Below are 25,124 nucleotides of genomic sequence, written 5' to 3'. Positions count from 1 at the left end.
CTTGTCTCTTGTAGTGCAGTATTTCAGCTAAAGGATTGCTCAACAAATTCTGGTTTCAATGTTGAGAAACTCACTCTCTTGGAGGGAGCTTCATCTATCTTCTAAGAGCTATAATTGTTAATAACAACAGAAATGATGATGATACTCATTTTTTATTGAGAGTTTATGATATGCCAAGCACTGTGCTAAGTGCACAATAAAATTGTCTCATTTATCCTCATAATAACCTCTGTGACACAGATACTACTATTATCTCCAATTTACAGATTGAAAACATAGGGGTTTTGATCCATATATCATAATTGTAACATTTACAGACTTTAAACTCTAGTTTACTTGACAACACTTAGATATTAGAAAACAGCACAGAACTCTGAGTTCAACTGCAGCTCCTTAGGATTAAACTTACAAATTTTTAATCCTGTCGTAGAAAATAGGGAATCGGGTGGATTTCTGATTGAAGGGAAGAGGCGAGGGAAGAGATTTTTATTTCTTCACATTTTAAGCATGACTATTCTAGGGCCTTTCTGCATTTTCTCTTATGTTCTCGTCACTGCTCCACTCACTTTTTTTTTTTTTTAAAGATGCAGGGTTGGATCTATAGCAAAGAAAATCTTTCTCTGTACTCTGTGCTATATGCTTTCTAGACCAATATTTGCAGAAAGTGCACACAGTCCATGAACTGTGCATTTTAAAATTAGTTTAGAAATGTTTAAAGGTAATGCAAATGTGTAGCCTATCATTCAAAAGAGAAAAGGGACAGAAATAATTATCATTATAAATGTAAGCAAGATGGAGAATTCACGAAGTCAATCAATGTTTGTTTTTCCCTAATGGATTTTCAGATGTTGTTTTTAACAGCCTGAGTCAATTTTTTTTTCTATATTGACGTAAGATTATGTATCCTTGCAATAATTTACTTATAATTTGGATCATGTCCAAAACTTTTCTTAAGGCAGCAGAATTGCTTTTTAAGCCACCTGATGTCATTACAGCCTTATATTTAGTGTTTTTATTATAAAATTAGACATTTATAAATCTGAAATTTTAAATCCTTAAGACATAATAAATGGCTAGAACTTGAAGCTGTAGTATGTTTCAAGCTTACTTTTTCCTTGAAATAACAAATACAACACCTTACATACATAAAAATTGGGTGGGCTGTTGTCTTATAGTTAGATATTTAGCCTAAGTCATGTGAAATGACTAAATATCTCTTTAATAATCTCAGTTTTAGAAATCACACATAAGGAACACTTTTACAATATTTAGGGTTCATGCAGATTTGTCATATGTAGGGAAGAGGAAAGTCAATTTAGTGGTGGAATGGTCATGCCTAACTGTATGTTACATGTGACTGACTAATGCCAGACCACACTCAAGTGTTACATGTGACTGACTAATGCCAGACCACACTCAAGCTGTTCTCACAGTGGTGAACTGCCTCCTGTAAAGAGAAAGAAAGCCCTTCAGGCAGACAGCCAATTTAAGAATAAAAATCAGCCTGTAGTCTTCATTTAATCTATTTGTGGGCATAAATGAGAACTTACTGTAACCAAAAAATCCTGTGATGTATTTTTAGCATCTTGCCTGGTGAATGAATGGATTTTACACTTTCAACTGAATCAGAACTGTTAAAATGAGCTCCCAGCACTGCTATCGTCTCTTCAGAATTGCTTGAGTCTACCTGTCAGTATATTCTCCTCCTTTGCAAGATACATAATAATCTCATTTAAAATCATAGAGTCCCATGACACCAAAAAAGCTGACACAGTTTCTTCCTGCTTGCTGTTGTACTACTATACCTAAGTGATTATCTACAGCAACACCACTGTTTTATGTCACCAGATTTCTAAACAAACACTTCAGTTTATTTTTAGATCACTCTTTTCTTTTGACAGATTGTAATTTATATTAGCATATGCATTATTTCCAATTTCCAGTATGATCAACTTCATAAGAAAACAACCACCACAGAATCAAAATCTCAAATCCTCTGCTGAGTCTCAAGAAACTTACCTACTGCCACCTCTCCCAACCACTATTTGAATTGTCAGTGAGAGTAGCTATGAATTAACGCATCTTAAAATTTTATGTCTTGATTTGGCTTAACAGTAGCATACTGCTTGGCAAAGGAACGACCTTGGAACATGCTGATATTCATACAAAGCCCAGACCTTAAGTGTTTATACTAATTCAAACATTTGTACTCTAATGTGTTATACCTTAGGCATAGCTGATGATTCAGTTCTAAAAGATTCTGTGTTTTAAGGAATTTAGTGTTTGAGATTTTCATTTATATTCACCCATAGAGCAGATTTCCTGAAAATTCAAATATTCAAATTTGTCTCAGAGTTTCAAAAATAAAACAAAAGCAGATGTAATCATTGATCGGTTAAATCAATGACAGTTATCAAGGAGAGTCAAAGTCTTACAGAACAAATGAGATGCTTTGAGAATGGCTTATTGAAACAAGGGGATGCACAGAAGGAAGGACTTTTTTCCCAGAAAAAGTATTGTTGTTTTAGTTGCTAAATTGTGTCCAGAAAAAGATAAGTGGAATAAAGCAAGAAAAAAGGTGAATGGAGAGTAGGAGGATAAGAATGGCCAAAATGGTTAAATAGGAGTGAACTGAAAGACACTATCAGAGGTTAAGCAAGAGAGAGGCAAAGCTGAGAATTAGCTGTGAGGGAGAAAATTCATAGTGTATCAATAAACAGACTGATACAACCAATTGTTTTATTTAGTCCTGAAAGGCATATGTAATATACAACAGCTCTGCAATCTAATGTGTCATTTAGTGCAGTGTTTTAAGAGCAAAGATGAAAACATTTAGAGCACATATTATGTTATTTAATCTGTTTCTCACAATATTACATGTGTTGTTAAGTTGCTAAGTCATGTCCAACTCTTTGTGACCCCATGGACTGAAGCATGCCAGGCTCCTCTGTCCTTCACTATCTCCTGGAGTTTGCTCAAATTCATGTGCATTGAGTCAGTGATGCTATCTAACCATCTCATCCTCTATCACCATCTTCCCCTTTAGCTTTTCCGTCTTTCCCAGCACTGGGGTCTTTTCCAATGAGTTGGCTCTTCCCATCAAGTGGCCAAAGTATTGGAGTTTCAGCTTTTGCATCAGCCTTTCCAATGAATATCCAATGCTGATTTCCTCCAGGATTAACTGATTTGATCTCCTTGCATTCCAGGGTACTATCAAGAGTCTTCTTCAGCACCACAGTTCAAAAGCATCAGTTCTTCAATGCTCAGCCTTCTTTATGATTTCTCACATCTGTATATGACTCCTGGAAAAACCATAACTTTGACTGTATGGACCTTTGTTGGCAAAGTAATGTCTCTGCTTTTTAATACGCTGTCTAGGTTTGTCGTAGTTTTTCTTCCTAGGAGAAAGCGTGTTTTAATTTCATGGTGGCAGTCACCATCTGCACTAATTTGGGGACCTAAGAAAGTAACATGACACTAAATAACATTTCAAAATATAGAGCAGACCCGATTTGTTGTAGATGATAAGTAAACTAAAGCTAATGAACTCTCTAAGATAACACCTTTTTCTAACAGTGGTCTGCTGTTTAACATAGTCTAACAATGGATTTCACTCTCACTTTTCACTTTCATGCATTGGAGAAGGAAATGGCAACCCACTCCAGTGTTCTTGCCTGGAGAATCCCAGGGACGGGGGAGCCTCGTGGGCTCCTGACTATGGGGTCACACAGAGTTGGACACGACTGAAGTGACTTAGCAGCAGCAGCGGCAACAATGGACTAAAATCTTACCCCAACTGGCCTTGCACAAAATTTGATATGGGACAGAGTCCTTATGCTGGTAGAAGGAAGCTCAGCCTTTATTGCTGAGAAATTAAACTCTAGTATCCATTTAGAGCTGGAGAGAGGACTCGATCTGGGCTTTAAATCTGATGGTATGGCCCACAGTCTTCTCTGGGCTTCTGATCAATTCATCAGATGATGAGGTTGTCAAATGACTAATCTGTTAAATTTATAAATATGCTTACTTATTAAGATGGCTTATTTATTTTATTTTTTGAAAACAAATCTTTTTTTAAGCTCTGTATCCTGGTTCATGTTTTTAAAAAAATGTTATTGGGTATAATTGATTTATGATGTTGTGTTAGTTTCAGGTATACGGCAAAGTCAATCTGTTATACAGATACCCACACATTTTTAGATTCTTTTCCTATAGGCAATCACAGGGTATTGAGTAGAGTTCTCTGTGCTATACAGTAGGTCCGTATTAGGTAACGATTTTATATATAGTAGTGTGTATATGTCAATCCCTAGCTTCCAGTTTATTCCCCACCCTCTTACCCTGCAGTAATCATAAATTTATTTTCTACATCTTTAATTCTGTTTCGTTTTGGTAGATAAGTTCATTTATAGACTTTTTTTTTTTAAAGATTCCATGTATAAATGATATCATTTGATATCCTAAGACAGTTTAACTTTTTAGAAAATTTATAATAATCCTATAGGAGCCAGGTCTCCAGAATTCTGGGGCCTATGATTTCTCTCTGCTCTTCAGTCTCCCCTCTGTGAAATACACAGCCCAGATTGTGCCGTGTTGCCCATTGTCCATTTCCCCTATTTTGGCTTTTTCTAGCGTCAGGAGGTAAAGTAAAAAGCTGTTAAGATCACCTCATTAAATGCAAGTTGTTGTAAATGCTATAAATACATAAAACTACATTTTATCACACAGGCAAATTTGGTCACCCTTCAGAAACTGGGGAATGAATCCTAAAAATGATAAAGTGTTTTAAAAAATGATTTTCAAAGTAGAAAGAAATTAGTTTAAATTGTTAAACTTCCAAATTACAATTTTGGTTATGTTACTTAGACTAAACAGTCATAGAGTATTCAAGAATAGTAGAGTAATAATCATACACACAAGAGTATATTTTTAAGAATCAATCATTCTATAACCTTAGCTTTTGAAGGACTGAAAATTTTCAAAAATTAAAAAGGTTTGCTAAATGTATTCATGAGGAATATATACATATAAATATATTCATATTAATATTAATTAGTCAATAAGATTATTTCTTAGAGTAAGGTTTTAGTAAACTTTAAATTTGGTGAATTCTGCAAATTGGTCACTTGGCCAATTGATTCTTCAGTGAATTGCATTTTCATGAACGGGATTACTTAAACTTTCTTAAGATGACACTGTGTTTGAAAAACTAGTAATAATTGCCAACATTCAAAAGTCAAGAAATTTCTTGGAAAGCTCTGAAATATTATACTATTTCTTGGAGACTCAAAAATCTACAACATTTGATTGTTATATCCTGTATTTCTATATAGCAACATTAACTGGACCTGAATAAGGTTACTCCTTTCATACTGTGTGGCCAGTGTGCTCTTGACAGTCCTGATTTATGCCTGTTTCCCTGTTATAATTCTTAAAAGTGCCCACTTTCACTATCACAATGTTCAGTCTGAAAGATGAATTGTATGGTGACTCTAGTTAGTGAGCTCCAGTGTTCTGTATTTTATATAACATCCTTTTATCTTATAATTGGTCCCCTTCACACATCATCTGCATGGGCTTTGTAAGCATTTGAATGTATTATTCCTGCTCTAGTCTCCCATGATCTAATTCATGAGCAACTGCTGCTGCTACTGCTAAGTCACTTCAGTCATGTCCGACTCTGTGCGACCCCATAGACGGCAGCCCACCAGGCTCCCCTGTTCCTGAGATTCTCCAGGCAAGAACACTGGCGTCGGTTGCCATTTCCTTCTCCAATGCATGAAAGTGAAAAGTGAAAGTGAATTTGCTCAGTCGTGTCCAACCTTCAGCGATCCCATGGACTGCAGCCTTTCAGGCTCCTCTGTCCATGGGATTTTCCAGGCAAGAGTACTGGAGTGGGGTGCCATTGCCTTCTCTGCATGTATGAGGAAACACACAGCTAATTCTTCCTTAGTGATGGATAAAGAGGCTTTGTTGTGTTTCTCTCCCTTACTGTTATCTTCTGTTTGCTATCCCTTACACAACATGGTCTTCAACATTCTGTGCAATGTCATCTATTTTTTGCCCCATGAATCTTCATTATAGGAGGCATGATTATATCATATGACTTTACCATTAAGTACACACTCTTGTATCTCTCTTTCAACCAGGATTGTACCAACCATTTCATGTAATATTGCCTTACTGATGAAGCTAAGTGGTTATTAACCACAAACTCAAAAACTAGCTAATTTAATTTGTAAACTGCAAATTTGGTTTGTGCCAAGTGCTATGCTAGTTGACGAATATATAGAGATATACTAATATTATCAAAAGTCATTAGTTCTCTTCATAAAATAGTCTTGACTTTGGTTTGCTTTTTTACATCTGTATATATAGTTTCTTGTCTTATCTTTCTTATGAAGGTAAGTCAAATTGTGTGTGTGTTGGAGGAGGGACAGATTTCAGCAAGGACATTCTGCTTCAACACACTTATAGAGACAGAAACAGAAATGTTAAAGGGCTAGGCTGTTGACTATTTCAAGTAGGCCTCACAGATTTACTGTTTCTTGGGTAATTACAGTAATCTCAATTTAGATTTATGGTATAAAAATGTGATTTCATCAATTTAACTGGTGTCAGGTGTCTTCTTTGGCCACCTGATGCAAAGAGCCAATTCATTGGAAAAGATCCTGATGCTGGGAAAGATTGAGAGCAGGAGGAGAAGAGGGCAGCAGAGGATGAGATGGTTGGATGGCATCATCAACTCAATGGACATGAGTCTGATCTAAATCTGGGAGTTAGTGAAGGACAGGGAAGCCTGGAGTCTTGCAGTCCAAAAGGGTCCCAAAGAGTCAGAACAACTGAGCAACTGAAAAACAACAACAAGGTATTTTTTGAGGGTGACTAGCATTCCTGTAGAACCTAAATCAAAAATAAATATCCTTATTTTTATTCTGCTTTCTACCATTTATATATGCTAGCTCTTTCTTCTGGTAGAATGTTTCTGAAAAGATATTGACCAATAAAATAAAAGGGCCTTCCTATTGTCATAAACCTGACTGATAACCTCTATTCAGTTACATTTCCTCTAGGCTCTCTGATTGAGAATCTGAGATTTTGTGAAACTGTCTTAGATGTCTTTTTTGGTCTATTCATTAGGAATTCCTTCCTGAATAGATCTGGTTAGGCTTTAGCTTAGTTCAGTTCAGTTCAGTCACTCAGTAGTAACCAACTCTTCGCGACCCCGTGGACTGCACTATGCTAGGCTTCCCTGTCCATCACCAACTCCCGGAGCTTACTCAAACTCATGTCCATTTAGTCGGTGATGCCATCCAACCAACCCCTGTCGTCCATTTCTCCTCCCTCCTTCAATCATTCCCAGCATCACGTCTTTTCCAATGAGTCAGTTTTTTGCATCAGGTAGCCAAGTATTGGAGTTTCAGCTTCAGCATCAGTCCTTCCAATGAATATTCAGGACTGATTTCCTTTAGGATGGACTGGTTGGATCTGCTTGCTATCCAAGGGACCCTCAAGAGTCTTCTCCAACACCACAGTTCAAAAGCATCAATTCTTAAGCACTCAGCTTTCTTTACAGTCCAACTGTCACATCCATACATGACAACCGGAGAAGCTTTGACTAGACAGACCTTTATTGGCAAAGTAATGTCTCTGCTTTTTAATATGCTGTCTAGGTTGGTCATAGCTTTTCTTCCAAGGAGCAAGCACCTTCTAATTTCATGGCTGCAATCACCATCTGCAGTGATTTTGGAGCCCCCAAAATAAAGTCTGTCACTGTTTCCATTGTTTCCTCATCTATTTGCCATGAAGTGATGGGACCAGATTCTGTGATCTTAGTTTTCTGAATGTTGAGCTTTAAGTTAACTTTTTCACTCTCTTCTTTCATTTTCATCAAGAGACTCTTTAGTTCTTCTTCACTTTCTGCCATAAGGGTGGTATCATCTGCATATCTGAGGTTATTGATAATTCTCCTGGCAATTTTGATTCCAGCTTGTGCTTCATCCAGTCCAGCATTTCTCATGATGTACTCTGCATATAAATTAAATAAGCAGGGTTACAATATACAGCCTTGACATACTCCTTTCCTGATCTGGAACCAGTCTGTTCTTCCGTGTCCAGTTCTAACTGTTGCTTCCTGACCTGCATACAGTTTTCTCAAGAGGCAGGTGAGGGTATTCCCATCTCTTTCAGAATTTTCTACAGTTTGTTGTGACCCACATAGTCAAAAGCTTTGGCATATTCAATAAAGCAAAAATAGATGTATTTCTGGAACTCTCTCACTTTTTCTATAATCTAGCAGATGTTGGCAATTTGATCTATGATTCCTCTGCCTTTTCTAAAACCAGCTTGAACATCTGGAAATTCACAGTTCATGTATTGTTGAAGCCTGGCTTGCAGGAATTTGTGCATTACTTTGCTAGCATGTGAGATGAGTGCAATTGTATGGTAGTTTGAACATTCTTTGGGATTGCGTTTCTTTGGGATTGGAATGAAAATTGACCTTTTCCAGTCCTGTGGCCACTGCTGAGTTTTCCAAATTTGCTGGCATATTGAGTGAAGCACTTTCACAGCATCATATTTTAGGATTTGTGATAGCTCAACTCGAATTCCATCACCTCTACTAGTTTTGTTCATAGTAATGCTTCCTAAAGCCTACTTGACTTTGCATCCCAGGATTTCTGGTTCTAGGTGAGTGTGATTACACCATTGTGATTATCTGGCTCAGATGATCTCTTTTGTACAGTTCTTCTGTGTATTCTTGACACTTCTTAATATCTTCTGCTTCTGTTAGGTCCATAATCATTTCTGTCCTTTATTGTGTCCATCTTTGTATGAAATGTTCCCTTGGTATCTCTAATTTTCTTGAAGAGGTCTCTAGTATTTACCATTCTATTGTCTTCCTCTATTTCTTTGCATTGATCTCTGAGGAAGGCTTTCTTATCTCTCCTTGCTATTCTTTGGAACTCTGCATTTAAATGGGTATATTTTTCCTTTTCTCCTTTGTGTTTTGCTTCTTTTCTTTTCACAGCTATTTGTAAGCCCTCCTCAGACAACCATTTTGCCTTTTTGCGTTTCTTTTTTTAGGGAAGGGGATGATCTTGATCACTGCCTCCTGTACAATGTCATGAATCTCCGTCCATAGTTCTTCAGGAACTCTGTATCAGATCTAATCCCTTGAATCTATTTGTCAGTCCACTGTATAATCATAAGGTATTTGATTTAGGTCATACCTGAATGGTTAGGCTTAGAAAATTTTAAATAGTACCTTTCCTAGGGACTAGTTATAAATACACTATCTTGGACCAGATGGGAGATGACCTACATGACTGGGAATCATGGTTTTAAGACTTACTGTGTTACATGGTAATGGCATTCTTTTGTATTTGCTTGGTGCCTTTCAACCTCAGAAGCATGCCTACTTGGCTCCTTAGAGAAAATATCTTGATGTGTGGGCTTTTTCAATGGGTTTTCATATAATGTGTTTGTAAGAGCCCTGAACCCAAACTACCTAAGTATCCAAGCAATTAATTGATAAGTATGAATGCTTAATATATTGATTTGTATTTATTGTTTTACACTAGAAATCAAATAGTTAAGAGACACTAAGATATTAATGTTCTTGGGTCATATTATTCTTTCCCTAGAGGGGAAAAAAGGATGGCCAATACTCTATATTGAGGACGATAATTGCCAAGGAAACCAAGATGAAAAATACTTGAATCTGAAAGTAATTGTATCTGCTTCTCTGTTGGAAAGTCCATACCAGTATAGCCAACAGTTATTAGGAAACTTCTCAAGGAGTATTGTCAAGTTAGCCATCAAATGATATGAAACAGATGCACTTATTACACTTCAGGGATATTATGTCGAGGGAAATGGATGTTTCATGCCAATACTGCCTGTAGGTACTAACAAATTCTTAATTTTCTAGTTCTCATTGTTTGTTCATTTGTTTTAGGAACCATAAAGAATTTTTATCACCAGTGTAACTCAAATGGTTAGGTTTGATACAATTAAGTTATAGTCAATGATCTTCTGGTGTCTGGCTCTCCCCTAAACTCCAAAATCATGGATTTGAAGCATTTGCCAATTTATATAGTATACATTCTCCCAGCAACGCTAATTTCTTTTACAGTAAACAACTGGCTCTCCTAATGTTCCTGAATATTTAACAATGGGCTCTCTAGAGTCTATACAAGTTAACCTAAGTGTATTATTAGCAGTTTTAACTAGTTGCAATCTAGTTCTGAAGTTGCATCTAGCTTTCTCCTGTTATTTTTTTGATTAGATTCAGAAAACACATTAATGAACTACCTCTTAAAGAAAATTATTTACAGATAACTGTACTGTATCTGTTTATGCTAAACTGATTAGATTTGTTTGTAGTTAATGACTTTTACAGACAGAAGGAAGCTTACTATCATCTCTTAAATACCCTTTCACTCACATAGTACATGTAGGCAGAAAATAAGCCACAGGGATAACTCAGTAAAGAACATAAAAAGTAGAAGAAGTTGTATGTAGCTAACGTAAGAAAACATTTAGGAAACAAGTATAAGGAAAAATAAAATGTATAAATGAGATTGATAGAGACATATTTTGAATTTTAAAAGAGGACATTACCGCACAGATAAATAGATAGTGTGACTTATCTATTGTGGTTGACTGTGGGTAGAGTATTGTGATTAATTCAGTCTTCCACGTCATCATTTAAATGAGTTCAAGTAATACCTGCTGCTGCTGCTGCTGCTGCGTCACTTCAGTCATGTCCGACTCTGTGCGACCCCATAGATGGCAGTCCACCAGGCTCCCCCATCCCTGGGATTCTCCAGGCAAGAACACTGGAGTGGGTTGCCATTTCCTTCTCCAATGCATGAAAGTGAAAAGTGAAAGTAAAGTCGCTCAGTCGTGTCCGACCCTTAGTGACCCCATGGACTGCAGCCTACCAGGCTCCTGCATCCATGGGATTCTCCATGCAAGAGTACTGGAGTGGGGTGCCATTTAATACCTAGGACTGTCTTATAGAATGCATGTCAAACTCATAGTATCAATTTTATGAAATCACTTTATTACTATTTATATTATTTATTATTTAAATTTCTTAAAGTTTTCATTTTCTAAGAAAGTATTATTTATATATATTATAGAGATAGTAGCCACCAGCAACCTAGGCTCCCCATTCCTATTACTATGGATTTCTCCCTAGGAGTTATGTTTGGAGTGTATGTAGAAACCACTCACACTTTATTGATAAAATCCTTGGATGGTAAATTGGCTGGATAAGAAACAATAGATACCTATACATTAGGAGATGAAGAAAATTCTTTGAGAGAATTTAACAAAGGGAAGGGGAGTCTAATATGATGATCTTAACTCAGGAATAAAAAGCCTTCATTGCCACAGGTACAAAGAAATTCTGAGTGTAGCATGGAGGCTGTTACACAAGTCTTGTAATTCTTTGCCATAAGTCTAGGTTCTGGGGATGAGAATATCAGGAGCTGCTTCACTTGGTTTTTATGAAACATACTGCAGGTCCAAGAGACAGTACTTTAGGACACCTCTTAAAACGCTTGGTGTTATAGCTTAGACCATCTTTTCTAGAAATGGGCTGCTGAGATCCTTTTCATGTGGTTGGGTTTTATTTCCAGAACTCAAGATAGAGAGAGTCACAAAATTGTGTCATTACAACTAGGATCAGGAATGTACTTGAGAGCAAGAGGTCAAGTTCATTTCTAATCTTCCCTGGAAGTTTTCCCATCATTATCAGTGACCTCATGGCTGGAAAGTTTGAATTTTCCCAAGAGCTATGAACACAGAGTGGCTTTAATTAAAGAAAAAGATAGTCAATAATTGTTGGTTTGACATTTATAAGACAATAATTCTGGTAAAATCATATTCCATGAGAGAAATGGAAAGTTCTATTATGCTATTACCAGAAGCTGAGAATGAAATTAATTTAACTTGAAATAAATCTTCACAAAAGTTATAATAAACATACCGGGCAGCTTCTGAATATCTCTCCAGACATCTAAACACTGTTGCCTGACGAAGATGATTTCGGAAATAGGCAGGGTTTAAAACAATGCTCCTGAAAAGATAAAAGAAATGCAAATGTTATTAAGCTCTTAAAAGTCAATTTCCAGAAGTGTATAGGAATGAAATAGCAATCATCCAATTTTACATACATCTATTTTAAAAGACACTAGGAAATGGATCATTTTTTCTTCCTGTAATTGTCAGTTAAGATAAATAAACAAGCATTATTGAAAATTAAGTTTGCATGATAAAAGCAATTTTATTTATAACACTGGCTAACTTTTATAGCTATAACAATGACAAAGAATTTGAATCCAACTTTTATTACATATAAGACATGTGTTATTTTATTTGTCATATGCTGATAAATTAGGCAAAAATCTCAGATTGTGGTCTATCTACCCATAATGAAGAAGGAGATTGTTAGCTGCTGGATTTCAGTTAAATGAGTGGAACTGGAATAGGTGACTTGTTCGTTTGCAATCCATGTTGGGTTCTGTGCCTTCTCCCAGTTGGACAATTGTAGTGAAATGGTAGGAACCCTGTACCATTGGGTAAGGATTCTGGTCCTCACCTTGCCACTTTTGGTAAGGCCCTTGTTTACTTTGGGTTTACATTTTCTTTTGCTGAAATTTCAAGGCTTGATTTTGGATAAGATTATCTATCCTTGCTTGCTGATTCTTCCATTTTCTCACAGAGTTTTGGAGTCACAATCCAAGCTCAGATGAGAAGATGATCACTCCACAGCTGCCTTCTTTCCCTAGAGATAAACTGGTAGCTCTTCTTTTCCCTTGCTTCCCTGAAAGCCAGGCACTGCTCAAAGCTTTTGATATAATGAGGTAAGCTAGACAAATGAAGAGCACAACTCATCACCAAATGAGGAGAGAGCCATTAGTGAAAGTTTGAGGGATAGCTTATATCAGAAGGTGTTGTGTTTGTGGATGTAAGATACATAATGTTATAGAACCGACACAGGACTATTAAACAATTTTTTTGTGTGTGCCTGCTTTTACAAGTTGATGTGGAAAAGGCAATGGCACCCCACTCCAGTACTCTTGCCTGGAAAATCCCATGGATGGAGGAGCCTGGTGGGCTGCAGTCCATGGGGTCTTGAAGAGTCAGACACAACTGAGCGACTTCACTTTCACTTTTCACTTTCCTGCATTGGAGAAGGAAATGGCAACCCATTCCAGTGTTCTTGCCTGGAGAATCCCAGGGATGGGGGAGCTTGGTGGGCTGCCGTCTGTGGGGTCACACAGAGCCGGACATGACTGAAGTGACTTAGCAGCAGCAGCAGCAGCTTTAACAAGTTGATGAGAATCACTTAGAATTAGTCTATTAATGAAGGAAGTGATTCTTGATCTTTTTTTTTTTTTTTTTTTTTGAGAGGTTCACAAATTGGAGAATTAAAGCTGTGAACCTCTGTCTAAAAAAATGCACATAAACATGGTTGCCTAAATTCAGGGAATTCATGTGATCCTTTAAGGTTATTCATGAACTCGAGATTGAGAAAAACATACAGACAAGAATAGTCCCATTCCCAGAAACATTGCTTATGGAAAGAATAAAATAAAAAAGCTGCATCTATCTGACCCACATAGAGTCATAGAATTATATGATGATGAGGTGAATTGATTGACTAGTTTAGCTCACTTTAAACACAAGTGAATAGAATCCAGAGAGACTAACGGACCCTTCTAAAGTCATTCATAGTTGGCTGCAATGCTGCTTCAAGTTTATTATTATGTTTCTCCTCTCCTAGCCTCAGCACTTCATAAGTTATCTTACTCCTTCTCTGTGATGATTTCTGAATTAAAGAAGCCTGGGTCAGTAAAGTTTTACCACATTCTATGACTAGAAATTTGTACAAATACATAACATTAATCCTGCAAGAACACAGACCATTTGCTTTACTGATTTCTGATTAAACTGTTAGAAATTTAAAGCCTATTCCATGAGTTTATTCCATATCAACACTGAACTATTAATATCTAGTACTAATACTTTATATTAATTCAGAAAAAGGTATGTTAGTGAAATATGTTTGTAAATTTTATCCCTGTAAGAGTAATCTTGTAAAATTAGGTCAGAGTGAAAAGAGAAGTGCTCTGTCTAGGGGCCTGGGTCTTCCAACTCTGATCAGAAACCCTTCTTTCACAACATGGCTAATTCTTTCCTCTTACTTAGTAATATTTATTCACTTAGGCATTTTTAGTAAATATCTGCAAATGTGATGAGACAAAATCCTTATGAATGAACATATTTTTTTTCCTTTGTTATCTTTTTGCCCATGATGCAGTATTTTGGTTTTACTGAGCTATTCTTCAAGAATCTTGCTTTGCCAGATGTGTTCTTTTCATAAAAATGGATTAGACTGGAGAGAAGCATGGGGTGTGGTGGACAGGAGGAGTAGTGATGAGAGAAGGGTTTAGTAAAATAGAGGGCTAAGGGAGAGGAGGAGTCATTGAAGTGGTCTTGGAAGAGATTTTTGTGGGTAGTGAGATAAACATTGTTTCCGTGTAATTTTTAAAAAGGATAGGTTTCTTTAAAAATTTTTTATAATTATAAGTCCTTTTTATGGTGTTGAAGAAATACAGTAGAGGACATGAGTTTGGAAGTCACTGTTGCTAAACTGGACTAGGTTCTTCTAAACTGTAACAACATCTGACACTGAGCCATGTGAATCATTGCTTCATAAGAGGGACCAAGAAGTCTAGGACCTAGTCTACCCTGAAGGTGAAGGTACTTACAAAACGAAGTTTATAAATTTGGGGTGAGATATTGTTTGGCCATTTATTATTTTTGGCTTCTTTATAATTATTGCAGCATTCACTGTGTGCTTATGATATGCACTGTTAGATATTTGGCAAGGAAATGCTAGTGGTGATTGTAAAGCCTACTTTTTACATTTTATTGATTTATTTGATGCTTTCTATAATGCTCTTTTAAAGATGTATTTTATGTTGTGTATAACTTGCAGAGGAAATATTGGTTTATCTTTTAAAAAGTTCTTAATCATTCATCATTTGATGCCATTTGGGGGACCTATGGGAGGCTGTCTATGACTGAAGTGTACAATCTGACTGGGACTGTGATGAAAATAAATCAACCTACAGTTATAATCAGAGAGAGATCTCTGTGCTGATTGATTTGATTTTAAAAGAGAGGAAATAGCTATGACTTAGTTATGTTGATAGGGGTTGTGGTAAAAATAAGAATCATGCTAGAATGGCTAAGTTATGGAAGTCATTGAATTTTTGTCAGAGGAATGAAGACAGCGTTAATAATGAGACAGTCAATTCCTAGGCAGATTGATAAGAAGTCAGGAGAGGAGAGAGGGGTCTGGAATTCTCAAGGAGGAGGAAAGGACAAACATCTTTTTTTTTTTCTCTGCATTCCTTAGTCTTAGTCACATAAAACACTTATTTTTTTTTTTAAACAATGATTACACAACAAAAAACACAGCTTAAATTCTGTCCTGAAAGTGAAGTTGCTCAGTCGTGTCCGACTCTTTGCGATCCCATGGACTGTAATCTACCAGACTTCTCTGTCCATGGGATTTTCCAGGCAAGAGTACTAGAGTGGGTTGCCATTTCCTTCTCCAGGGAATCTTCCTGACCCAGGGATCGAACTCAGGTCTCCTGCATTTTAAGCAGATGCTTTACCCTCTGAGGCACCAGGGAAGCCCCTGTACTAAGGATTATGTAACAACAATTTATCCTGCTTGAGGACAGTTTCTCCTTCCTGAAAACTTTCTGGCTAATCCTGTTATCTTTTTTGCCTTTTCAAAAACTGTTCATGGGGTTCTCAAGGCAAGATTACTGAAGTGGTTTGCCATTCCCTTCTCCAGTGGACCACATTTTGTCAGAACTCTCCACCATGACCCATGAGTCTTGTGTGGCCCTACATGGCATGGCTCATAGCTTCATTGAGTTAGACAAGGCTGTGGTCCATGTAATCAGATTGGTTAGTTTTCTGTGACTATGGTTTTCAGACTGTCTGCCCTCTGATGGAGAAGGATAAGAGGCTTATGGAAGCGTTCTGATGGGATAGACTGACTGAAACTGGGTCTTGTTCTGATGGGTGGGGCCATGCTCAGTAAATCTTAAATCCAATTTTCTGTTGATGGGTTGAGCTGTGTTCCTTCTTGCTATTTACCTGGGACCAAACTATGGTGGAGGTAATGAAGATAATGGTGACCTCCCTCAAAAGTTCCCATGCATGTACTGCTACATCAGTGCCCCCAACCCTGCAGCAGGCCACCACTGACCCATTCCTCCACCGGAGACTCCCAGACACCCACAGGCAAGTCCGGGACAATCTCTTGTGGGGTCGCTGCTTCTTTCTCCTGGGTTCTGGTACACAAGGTTCTGTTGTGCCCTCCAAGAGTCTGTTTCCCAGTATGATTTCCCAGTCTATATCCCATGAACAGTATGAAAATGCAAAAAGATAGGACACTGAAAGATGAACTACCCAGATTGGTAGCTGCCCAATATGTTACTGGAGATCAGTGGAGAAATAACCCTGGAAAGAATGAAGAGACAGAGCCAAAACAAAAACAACACCCAGTTGTGGATGTGACTGGTGATGGAAGCAAGGTCTGATGCTGTAAAAAGCAATATTGCAAAGGAACCTGGAATGTTAGGTCCATGAATCAATGCAAATTGAAAGTGGTCAAACAGGAGACGGCAAGAGTGAATGTCAACATTTTGCTGCTGCTGCTGCTAAGTCGCTTCAGTCGTGTCCGACTCTGTGCGACCCCATAGACGGCAGTCCACCAGGCTCCCCCGTCCCTGGGATTCTCCAGGCAAGAACACTGGAGTGGGTTGCCATTTCCTTCTCCAATGCATGAAAGTGAAAAGTGAAAGTGAAGTCGCTCAGTCATGTCTGACTCCTAGCGACCCCATGGACTGCAGCCCACCAGGCCCCTCTGTCCATGGGATTTTCCAGGCAAGAGTACTGGAGTGGGTTGCCATTGCCTTCTCCATCGATGGTTTAGGAATCAGCAAACTAAAATGGGCTGAAATGGATGAATTTAACTCAGATGACCATTATATCTACTACTGTGGGCAAGAATCCTTAGAAGAAATGGAGTAGCCATCATACTCAACAAAAGAGTCCAAAATGCAGTACTTGGATGCAATCTCAAAAATGACAGAATGACTCTGTTCGATTCCAAGGCAAATCATTCAATGTCACGGTAATCCAAGTCCATGCCCTGACCAGTAACGCTGAAGAAGCTGAAGTTGAATGGTTCTATAAATACCTACAAGACTTTCTAGAATTAAACCCCTAAAAGATGTCCTTTTCATTATAGGGGACTGGAATGCAAAAGTAGGAGGTCAAGAAACACCTGGAGTAACAGGCAAATTTGGCCTGGGAATATGGAATGAAGCAGGGCAAAGGCTAATAGAGTTCTGCCAAGAGTACGTACTGGCCATAGCAAACACCCTCTTCCAACAACACAAGAGAAGACTCTACACATGGACATCACCAGATGGTCAACAACAAAATCAGATTGATTATAGTCTTTGCAGCCAAAGATGGAGAAGCTCTATACAGTCAGCAAAAACAAGACTGGGAGCTGACTGTGGCTCAGATCATGAACTCCTTATTGCCAATTCAGACTTAAATTGAAGAAAGTAGAGAAAACCACTAGACCATTCAGGTATGACATAAACCAAATCCCTAACAACTATACAGTGGAAGTGAGAAATAGATTTAAGGGACTAGATCTGATACACAGAGTACCTGATGAACTATGGACGGAGGTTTGTGACATTGTACAGGAGACAGGGAGTAAGACCATCACCAAGAAAAAGAAATGCAAAAAAGCAAAATGGCTGTCTGAGGAGGCCTTACAAATAGCTGTGAAAAGAAGAAAAGCAAAGGAGAAAAGGAAAGGTATATCCATTTGAATGCAGAGTTCCAAAAAATAGCAGGAGAGAAAAGAAAGCCTTCCTCAGTGATCAGTACAAAGAAATAGAGGAAAACAATAGAATAGGAAAGACTAGAGATCTCTTCAAGAAAATTAGAGATACTAAGGGAACATTTCATGCAAAGATGGGCTCAATAAAGGACAGAAATGGTATGGACCTAAGAGAAGCAGAAGAAGAGGTGGCAAGAATACACGGAAGAACTATACAAAAAAGATCTTCATGACCCAGATAACCATGATAGTGTGATCACTCACCTAGAGCCAGATATCCTGGAATTCAAAGTCAAGTGGGCCTTAGGAAGCATCACTACGAACAAAGCTAGTGGAGGTGATGGAATTCCAGTTGAGCTATTTCAAAACCTAAACGATGATGCTGTGAAAGTGCTGCACTCAATATGTCAGCAAATTTGGAAAACTCAGCAGTGGCCACAGGACTGGAAAAGATGAGTTTTCATTCCAATCCCAAAGAAAGGCAATGCCAAAAAAGATTCAAACTACCATACAATTGCACTCACATCACATGCTAGTGAAGTAGTGCTCAAAATTCTCCAAGCAAGGCTTCAGCAATACAAGAACTGTGAATGTATAGACGTTCAAGCTGGATTTAGAAAATGCAGAGGAACCAGAGATCAAATTGCCAACATCTGCTGGATTACTGAAAAAGCAAGAGAGTTCCAGAAATACATCTATTTATGCTTTATTGACTATGCCAAAGCCTTTGACCGTGTCAGTTCAGTTCAGTCGCTCAGTTGTGTCCAACTCTTTGTGACCCCATGAACCACAGCACGCCAGGCCTCCTTGTTCATCACCAACTCCCGGAGTCTACCCAAACCCATGTTCATTGAGTCAGTGATGCCATCCAACCATATCATCCTCTGTCATCCCCTTCTCCTCCTGCCCTCAATCTTTTCCAGCATCAGGGTCTTTTCCAATGAGTCAGCTCTTTGCATCAGATGGCCAAAGTATTAGAGTTTCTGCTTCAACCATCAGTCCTTCCAATGAACACCCAGGACTGATCTTCTTTAGGATGGACTGGTTGGATCTCCTTGCAGTCCAAGGGACTCTCAAGAGCCTTCTCCAACACAACAGTTCAAAAGCATGAATTCTTTGGCATTATGACTTTAAGACTTGGTAAAACAAGTACACACAAACATCAAATAATATGAAACTTAAAATAAAAGACATGACTACTGGAAAAACATAACCTTGACTAGACGGACCTTTGTTAGTAAAGTGATGTCTCTGCTTTTTAATATGCTGTCTAGGTTGGTCATAACTTTCCTTCCAAGGAGTAAGTGTCTTTTAATTTCATGGCTGCAATCACCATCTGCAGGATTTTGGAGCCCCCCAAAATAAAGTCTGCCACTGTTTCCACTGTTTCCCCATCTATTTCCCATTACCAGTCTGTTGTTTCATGTCCAGTTCTAACTGTTGCTTCCTGACCTGCATACAGATCTCAGGAGGCAGGTCAGGTGGTCTGGTATTCCCATCTCTTTCAGAATTTTCCACAGTTTATTGTGATCCACAGAGTCAAAGGCTTTGGAATAGTCAATAAAGCAGAAATAGATGTTTTTCTGGAATTCTCTTGCTTTTTCGATGATCCAGTGGATGTTGGCAATTTGATCTCTGGTTCCTCTGCCTTATTTAAAACCAGCGTGAACATCTGACTAAACAACAGACTGGTTCCAAATCAGGAAAGGAGTACATCAAGGCTGTATATTGTCACCTAGTTTATTTAACTTATATGCAGAGTACATCATGAGAAACACTGGGCTGGATGACGCACAAGCTGGAATCAAGATTGCTGGGAGAAATATCAATAACCTCAGATATGCAGATGACACCACCCTTATGGAGAAAGTGAAGAGGAACTAAAGCCTCTTGATGAAGTGAAAGAGGAGAGTGAAAAAGTTGGCTTAAAGCTCAACATTCAGAAAACTAAGTTCATGGCATCTGGTCCCATCACTTCATGGGAAATAGATGGGGAAACAGTGGAAACAGTGTCAGACTTTATTTTGGAGGGCTCAAAAATCACTGCAAATGGTGACTGCAGCCATGAAATTAAAAGACACTTACTCCTTCTAAGGAAAGTTATGACCAACCTAGACAGCATATGAAAAAGCAGAGACATTACTTTGTCAACAAAGGTCCATCTAGTCAAAGCTATAGTTTTCCAGTAGTCAGGTCTTTTAAGTTTCATATTATTTGATGTTTGTGTATACTTGTTTTATTAAGTCTTAGAGTCATAATGTTGTTTGACCAGTATATGTCTATTTCAGTGACTATTAGTTATATCTCAATTCACTTGTCAGATGATTCATATTTTTTTCTAGTGATTTGATATGCCACCTTTATTATATACTAAGTTTGTGTGCATGCTTGGATCAGTGGCTGGACTTTGTACATACAATTTTGATCTGCCTGTTTCTGTGACAGAAACAAATGGTTTTAATTCTAGTCATTAATTTTTTGGAAGGGAAAGAAATGCCTAATGGTTCCTGTGAAAAATGTATCTGATATAACATATTTATTCTTTTGATGAACTTTATAATATTCATTTTTTAAAGTTGTAAACACTCCCACATTTAGTGGTTTTCGTTTGTGTTAAAGGCATTAAACTAATTTTAGGAAGAACTAAAGAGCCTCTTGATGAAAGTGAAAGAGGAGAGTGAAAAACTTGGCTTAAAACTCAACATTCAGAAAACTAAGCTCATGGCATCTGGTGCCATCACTTCATGGCAAATAGATGGGGAAATAGAGGAAATAGTGGCAGACTTTATTTTTGGGGGCTCCAAAATCACCGCAGATGGTGACTGCAGCCATGAAATTAAAAGACGCTTGCTCCTTGAAAGAAAACTTATGACCAACCTAGACAGCATATTAAAAGCAGAGACATTACTTTGCCAACAACATTCCATCTAGTCAAGGCTATGGTTTTTCCAGTAGTCATGTATGGCTGTGAGACTTGGAACATAAAGAAGGTTGAGTGATGAAGAATTGATGCTTTTGAACTGTGGTGTTGGAGAGGACTTTTGAGAGTCCCTTGGACTGCAAGGAGATCCAACCAGTCCATCCTAAAGGAAATCAGTCCTCAATATTCATTGGAAGGACTGATATTGAAGTTGAAACTCCAATACTTTGGCCACCTGATGCAAAGAACTGACTCATCTGAAAAGACCCTGATGCTGGGAAAGATTGGAGGCAGGAGTAGAAGGGGACAACACAGGATGAAATGGTTAGATGGCATCACCAGCTTGATGGACATGAGTTTGAGTAAACTTGGGAGTTGGTGTTAGACAGGGAGGCCTGGCGTGCTGCAGTCCATGGGGTCACAAAGAGTCAGACACAACTCAGCGACTAAACTGATCTGAGGGAGAACAGACATTTTTATACTGTTGTCTTCCTATCCAGGAACATGACATTCTCTTCATTCAAATATTATTTTATGTCATCCAGTAATACTTAACCATTCTTTTACCTTTTTGTAAAATAGAGTTTTTACAGATTTCTTAATTCTAAAGTTTAAAAATTATAGATGCGGTTTATACATATTAGTATATGTGTATATGTATATATATCCATATATACACACATAACTAAAAGTATGATCAGCAGCACTTGGAAACTCATTGGAAATGTAAAATCTTGATTACAAATGTACTGAATCTTCATTTTAGCAAGATCCTTAGGTGATTTATATGCACATTAAAGTTTGAGAGGCACCACAGGTATACATGATAAGAATGGGATTATTTTTCTGTTGTATATCCTAACTTATAATTGATTTAGAACGTATTTTAAAATTATTAATTTTTGTATCCTTACTTCTTAATATTGCAATAATATAGTTTTATTCACATCATCTGCAAATAATGATGTCTGGTACTGCTTTTCAATATTCATGTTTTTTCTTTTACTGCCTAGGCTAAAATTTTTTAAAAGGAGTTTAAATAAGTGATCTATGGATGCTTCAGTGTTTCACTGATAACTATGATTATGAATTAGTTTGAGAAAAATTATTTTCCAAGAGTTATTATCAGAAGTAAATGCTTACTTTTTCTTCAAATATCCTTTTGATCTATCAATATGATTGTGGACTTTGTCCATTGATCTTTTGTAGGGCTAACTGGGATTAGTTATCAATTCAAAAAAGTGTTAAATTAATAAACAGAATTGTCATTCAGTCGCTCAGTTGTGTTCAACTCTTTGGGACCCCATAGACTGCAGCATGCCAGGACTCCTTGTCCTTCACTATCTCCCGGAGTTTATTCAGACTCATGTCCACTGAGTTCATGATGCCATCCAGCCATCTCATTCTCTATTGTCCCCTTCTCCTCATGCCTTCAATCTTTCCCAGCATCAGGGTGTTTTCTAATGAGATGGCTTTCACATCAAGTAGCCAAAGTATTAGAGCTTCAGCTTCAGCATCACTACAATAAGGATATAGTATTTTTCCAACCACATCAAAAAGTGGCAATGGAGGCAGAATTTCATATTGATTACCCCAGAGACAGATGTGTTTTTCTTCTACATCTCAATCAGAAGCTTGAAGTCTGTGAATGAGAACGTTAGTTATCACTACTTCTGGGGCTTAAGGCTTTAGACTGGGGATTAGGAAAGCAATTTCTTATTTAGGTAAAGATGCCTAAATTCAGTTGCCTTTACCTTGCTTAATCATTAGTAAATTAGCAGTGTAATCAAAGTAAATTAGCAATGACACATCCTCCTGAGTGACACTCTTCTTAATACCTTAGAAAAGTGCTGACATTCTTTTAGAAATAGTTGGTGGATCTAGAGAATGCCAAGGAAACAAATGAAACATTTTTATTTCACCAAAGCATGATATCTTTGTGATGATATTAATGTGGGATAATGGCCTCATTCAGTAAATTATAACTTGTTGAACAACTGATCAGTACTGTTGAAGTATAGTCTAGATTGTTATGAAAGAAGTTCAGTGGCTTGTCCTTAGCCCTTTTTGTAGACAGTATTTCCATTAGTGACTAGTATTAAGAGATAGAAAGAATGCCTATAATTTTTTCCGATGGCATAGATTATATTTAGCAAAAAATAGTATTACTGATGACAGAGGCAAAATCTTAAAAAAAAATCTTTGTTATGGATTCTAAAAGTCAGTTTTACAAGTATAGTTATGGCTTGAGTATGGCTATGGGGAAAAAGCCTGAATATTTTAACTAATCACAAGCTGAACACAATAGGACAGTATGATAGAGCTACAAAAATGGTATACAAAATTTATGCTAAATAAATCAATGGCATTCTGTTAAAATGATAAAGTGATTATCTTTGATAACAATTGATAAACAATTCATTATCACTGAATTGTTCTATAGTTATATAGACACACCTCTGGGAATCATTACCATTTTGGGGTGTGTCTAGAGAGTCCAGTGGATCTATAGAACATAGTGTGGGAAGAATATGGAATGAAATTGATATGTTCAGAGAATTAAGTGAGATTAGTGGAGACTAAACAAGTACTTTCAAATACAAAGACCTGCCATGTGAAAAATAGAATAATTATTCTGTGTAAAAAAGATGAAATCAGGCAAAAGCCAGTATTATAAAGTTACAAATAGTTCAGTTCAACATAAGGAGGGACTTAATAATCAATGATGCAAAAAGCTTTGAGAAGAGTTTCCTTTTACTAGAATTATTTAAGTGATATTTCAAATGCCATCTGTCAGGATGTGTAGAAGAAATTTTTGACTGAGTGGGAGTTAGGCTAAATGACTTTCAAAGATATTTAGAATATCCTTTCAAGGATATTCAAAAATCTTTTAGAACACATTTTTATAATTTTTAATTGGAATATAGTTGCTTTACAACGTTGAGTTAGTTTCTGCTGTACAGCAAAGGGAATCCGCTATAGGTTTACTTATATCCCCTCTTTTTTGGATTTCCTTCTGTTTAAAGGAAATGAGTAAGTTCCCTGTGTTACACAGTAATAGAATACATTGTTGATCACTGTGAAGGGTTTGAGTTTCCCCTCGACTTCAAGCTAACAAGTTAGCATGCCATAGTTTCATGGGTACTTGTAGAAGATGTGAACCTCCGAGGCTGGAGACAAGGGACAGTTTCTTACTCATAGCAGCAGAAGTAGCCAATCTATCAGTCTTTTGTTGTACTGGTTCCTTGAGCTGCAGTTCCCAGATAGTAATGCAAAGAAGGCCAGGTGAAGCCTTCACATGCAGTAGGTTGCATTATAGGAGAGGAATCCTGGGCTTGGGGGATATAGACATTTTACAATTGATGGCAAGCATGCCTGTTTGTAGGTCTAGTTCAGTTCAGTCACTCAGTCGTGTTCGACTCTTTGCGACCCCATGAACTGCAGCACACCAGGCTTCCCATCACCAACTCCCAGAGTAGGTCTAGAAGGAGACGCTATTTCATCTTCCAAGGCTGTAAGCAGACTTGACCTTTCTTCCAAGGTTGTTTGCCACATAGTCATCTTTGAAAAGATAAATCAGAGCAGAGGCCAGTCAATGCCTTGTTTACAAGGCATGCAAAAAGTTAGGAGACCCAAGGAGAATCGTTTCCCTATATAAATAATTTTTGTTCAGAAAGGCAAGCAGTATTTGTTATATTCATACCATTAACAAATAAAAAAGAATTCGTAACAAGCTTTAAAAATTAAAATATCATAAGAAAATCTAAGAATACCTCATATTAAAGAATGAGTGATTACATTATTATCTATTTATATTCTGCTTTAGGTAGATTTTAAGGCAGCTTGTAGAATATTTATGAAGTTAAGTCAAAGTAAAAGTTACAGGGAACAAAAGGAAAAATAGATAAACTGGAGTAGATAAAAATTAAAAACTTCTGTTTATCAAAGGACACTATCAACAGAGTAAAAATGCAAAAGTGGAAAGAGAAAATATTTGCAAATTTTGTACCTGAAAAAGGATCAATATCTAGAATATAAAAGGAGTTTCTAAAACTCAGCAGTGAAGAAACAATCTAATTAAAAACTGAGCAAAGGACTTGAATAATTTCTCCAAAGATAAACAAATGGCCAATAATCACATGAAAAAGATGCTCAACATCACTGATCATTAAAGAAATGCAAATCAAAACCACAATGAGATACCACCTCATACTCATTAGAATGGCTACCACTAAAAAA

The 25,124-nt window shown here is 37.3% G+C and overlaps 1 protein-coding gene across 1 annotated transcript in view; it reads right to left on the bottom strand.

The window, feature by feature from the left end:
- Nucleotides 1–25,124, bottom strand: part of SPATA16 (spermatogenesis associated 16) — a 254,091-nt gene that overhangs the window by 140,366 nt on the left and 88,601 nt on the right. The window contains 1 exon segment of the mRNA XM_027550835.1: nucleotides 11,999–12,088. Coding sequence (XP_027406636.1) covers nucleotides 11,999–12,088 — 90 coding nt within the window.

Source organism: Bos indicus x Bos taurus, chromosome 1, assembly GCF_003369695.1.
Source record: "Bos indicus x Bos taurus breed Angus x Brahman F1 hybrid chromosome 1, Bos_hybrid_MaternalHap_v2.0, whole genome shotgun sequence".
Taxonomy (NCBI): domain Eukaryota; kingdom Metazoa; phylum Chordata; class Mammalia; order Artiodactyla; family Bovidae; genus Bos; species Bos indicus x Bos taurus.
Note: the sequence above shows the minus strand (reverse complement) of the source record. Positions and strands in the feature narration are given on the sequence as shown.